This window comes from Formica exsecta, unplaced genomic scaffold, assembly GCF_003651465.1.
Source record: "Formica exsecta isolate Colony F162 unplaced genomic scaffold, ASM365146v1 scaffold423, whole genome shotgun sequence".
NCBI lineage: Eukaryota > Metazoa > Arthropoda > Insecta > Hymenoptera > Formicidae > Formica > Formica exsecta.
Window position 1 is genome coordinate 77,144 of NW_021851472.1, and position 3,403 is coordinate 80,546.

General features: G+C 22.7%; 1 protein-coding gene across 1 annotated transcript; it reads left to right on the plus strand.

The window, feature by feature from the left end:
• Positions 1-88: 88 nt before the first annotated feature.
• Positions 89-3,045, plus strand: LOC115240293. The gene is made up of 6 exons (XM_029815358.1): positions 89-466; positions 1,167-1,357; positions 1,572-1,883; positions 1,985-2,054; positions 2,152-2,241; positions 2,878-3,045. Exons 1-6 carry the CDS (start codon positions 311-313, stop codon positions 3,001-3,003), a joined length of 945 nt encoding a protein of 314 aa, XP_029671218.1. The 5' UTR covers positions 89-310; the 3' UTR covers positions 3,004-3,045.
• The last annotated feature ends 358 nt before the right edge of the window (positions 3,046-3,403 follow it).

Below are 3,403 nucleotides of genomic sequence, written 5' to 3' on the forward strand. Positions count from 1 at the left end.
TTAAAAACAAATTATTAAAAAATCAATTTAAAAAAAAAATTTTGTATTAATTATTAATATAAAATTTTAATAATAATGTTTAGTACATCTTTAATGGTCTTTAAAAAAGAAACATATTTAGATATAATATTTTTAACAAATCCAATAAAGAGGAACTAATTATAAAATTTATTGTTGTTTATCAGGATATTATAGGGTCAACTACGATGCTAAGAATTGGCAAAAAATTTCGGATTACCTAGACTCTGAAAACTATACAAAAATACATGCTCTTAGTCGTGCCCAAATTATCGATGACGCGTTTCATTTAATGATAACACGCCAACTTGATACCTCCATATTCTGGAATCTCACGAATTATCTATCGCGAGAAACAGATTATGTGGCATGGTATCCTATGTTTAAAGCTCTGGAATACATGTCGAGTGTTATTCCACTGTCTGATAAAAAAGTTGATATTATCAAGGTAATTATTAATTAATTTCTAATAAAGCTATTAATTTATTTCTATTTTATTAATTAATTTTGTAGTCAATAAAGATATTATTTACAAGCAAGTTATAAATATGTACAAAATTATAGATATACAATATTTGTATGTGTGTACAAATATTTCTTTTTTTTCTCTTTTTTCTGCATATATTGTTTACCATATTAGTATAATACTTTACTAATTGTAAATATAAAATGTATTATTTATTAAAAATCTACATTATGTCATATTCATAGAGCAATATTATACGGATATATTTCTTTATCATAAACTTTTCTATTTAAAAACTCGCAAACATATAGCAAAGACTAAAATTTAGCTTTATACAAAAATTATATGACTTTAATAATTTGTATTAAATTATCAAGTAGAAAATTCGTGCATGCAGGTTTCCTTGGTAAAGTATTGTTCAAATATGTTATTATTCAATTTTGACAATTCAAAACTTTGAAAATTGTTACGGATAGACGGAATACATTCTCAATTATGGTACGATTGTGTAAAGTTTATAACCCGTCTAACAAAAAGATTATTAAATAATTATTGTAGATTTTGGGGTAAAACACGCAGAGAATACACATATTGATAATTAATAAACAAGTGACAAAAAAATTTTAATTTTTTCAGCGTACACACAAACAAATATAAAATATATATCATTTAATTATTTTAGACAAAAATGCAAAAAATATTAAAGGAATTGTATCTAAAAACCACCAAAAATGTTCCGAAAGACGATCTTGGAATATGTTTAAAAGAAGAGGCTGCAAAATGGGCGTATTTTTTCAATGATCCGTTATACAAAAAAGATGCCAGCAAGAGAACGAAAGATTTTTTTCATCATCATCCTGTCTTTCACTATAGGTATAGTTTTCCTTATATATTCTATAATCAGTTTCTTATGATATACATATAACGCGTTTAAAATAAACTCTTCTATCAAAATACGTAAGACTATGTGCTAAGATTTTTTAACAAAATTTTATTTTAAGTTTAATTATATTTTAATTCTATTTTTAATCATACTTTTTTAATTATATTTTTAATTATAATTTCAAATATATTTTTTATTTAATAGACTTGTCCCACAGTGGGACGAATGGACGCACTGTAGAGGTTTGGCCACAGACGTCACTTGGATGGAGATGTATGAGCTCTGTGAACAAACAGCTGATGTTAAAATTTTAAAATTCTTGGCATGCTCTGACAATCCTTATAATATCAGGAACTTGTTAGTTCTAATAAATAAATTCCGATCGTTTATTCATCCGGAAGATCATATTTCAAAAATTATACTTATTGAAAGTTATCTTTTTACTATTGAGAGACATGCAAACAACAATGATACACTTGAATATATATTAGACCATTTTGATACATCAAAACCTAGGTAAAAAAAAAAAAAAATAAAAAAAGATGATATTTTTCTTTATAAATATATAATTAATCACACATGAAAGCTTATTATCTGTACATTTTTTAATTTTATAGAGAACTCAGCGCAATTATACCATTAACTGTTATTATTAATCATGTATATTCTCAGCAAAAACTTAACAAGGTAAATGTTTCATAAACTCATTAACGTGAAGAATGATTTTTATTATACTAAACCAAATTATTGCTTATTAATGATAATCAAAAATAATTTGTTTTAGATAATTTTCTTTTTTAATGATAATGCATATAAAGCAAAAGTTTTTGATCCATCTGCACATATGGACGAAGTAACCTATCTAGAAGCAGAGGTAAATTTTATGAGTTGAAATATCATATAGATAGAAAATTAGATTGCATCAAATAATTACAATGTAAAAAGAAATTAGAATATGATTGAAAAGTAAAGTTAATCGATGTGATAAGTTAATATTAATTTTTAATTTCTAAATAAAATTTGCTTTTTTTAATGGAAAACAAATAAAATACAAAGATTAAATATATAAATCAAATTTAAAATAAAAATTTATATTATATAAACTGATTATATACATATTGAAATTAAACTATCCACATCTAGTAGTAAAGAAAATGAATATTGGTAACGTAATATTAATATTTAATGTAAATATTGATTAGGTTAGATAAAAAATCAAGTTATATATAAAAAGATATATAAGAAATTTTTCTCTTTAAAATTTTTTTGTTATTTTGTTATTTGCATTTGCTTATAAATAATAAATATTTCAAAAACTATATTAATAAACCTAGTTAAAAAAGAACAAAAAATAATACAGCAAATAAAATAATATAAACAATTTGGCAGACTAATAAATAACGAACAAAATAATATGGACCAGTAGTTTCAATAATTTATGTCAAATTATATAAAAATTTAATTTTTCGATAATAAATTATCGATAATAAATTGAGACAATCTATTTTAGATAGGCGATATGTGGTATAACATTGGAAAACACGCTTCGCTATTTACAAGCAAGATAAAAATACGTGAAAACGAAATACAAATTCAGAAAGATAATCTTCAGAGATTTGGACCAAAAAAAAAGTAAAAAGGAAAAGTAGGTATCATACATATACATATTTGTGTTACAAAAAATTTTCCTTATAATTTATATTTATTGATATATAATTGATTAGATTAATGATATTTGATATATCTGCATTTACCAGAGTACTTTATGACACACTAATCGTCGATTTTTTTTCAATTTTTGCAAATAATTTAATTATACAGCTAATTATGTAAATAAAAAAGTTTATTTTTTAAATTATGTGGAGAAAGGCCGTTGTAGATATAAATATATTAAATATCATGAATGATATCCCAAAGGGATACTATTTATCTTTGAATAATTTTCTTTATTCTTGCAATGTAATACGCATTTTTTTATTTCTTAATATTTGTTATTTATGTAGTTAATATTTATATTAAAAAGATTAATAATATAT

Coding starts and splice junctions, on each gene's coding strand:
- LOC115240293 (XM_029815358.1), top strand. CDS start 311: ATGATAACACGCCAACTTGATACCTCCATATTCTGGAATCTCACGAAT. Junction 467..1,166: donor AAAAAGTTGATATTATCAAG/GTAATTATTAAT, acceptor TAATTATTTTAG/ACAAAAATGCAAAAAATATT. Junction 2,055..2,151: donor CTCAGCAAAAACTTAACAAG/GTAAATGTTTCA, acceptor AATTTGTTTTAG/ATAATTTTCTTTTTTAATGA.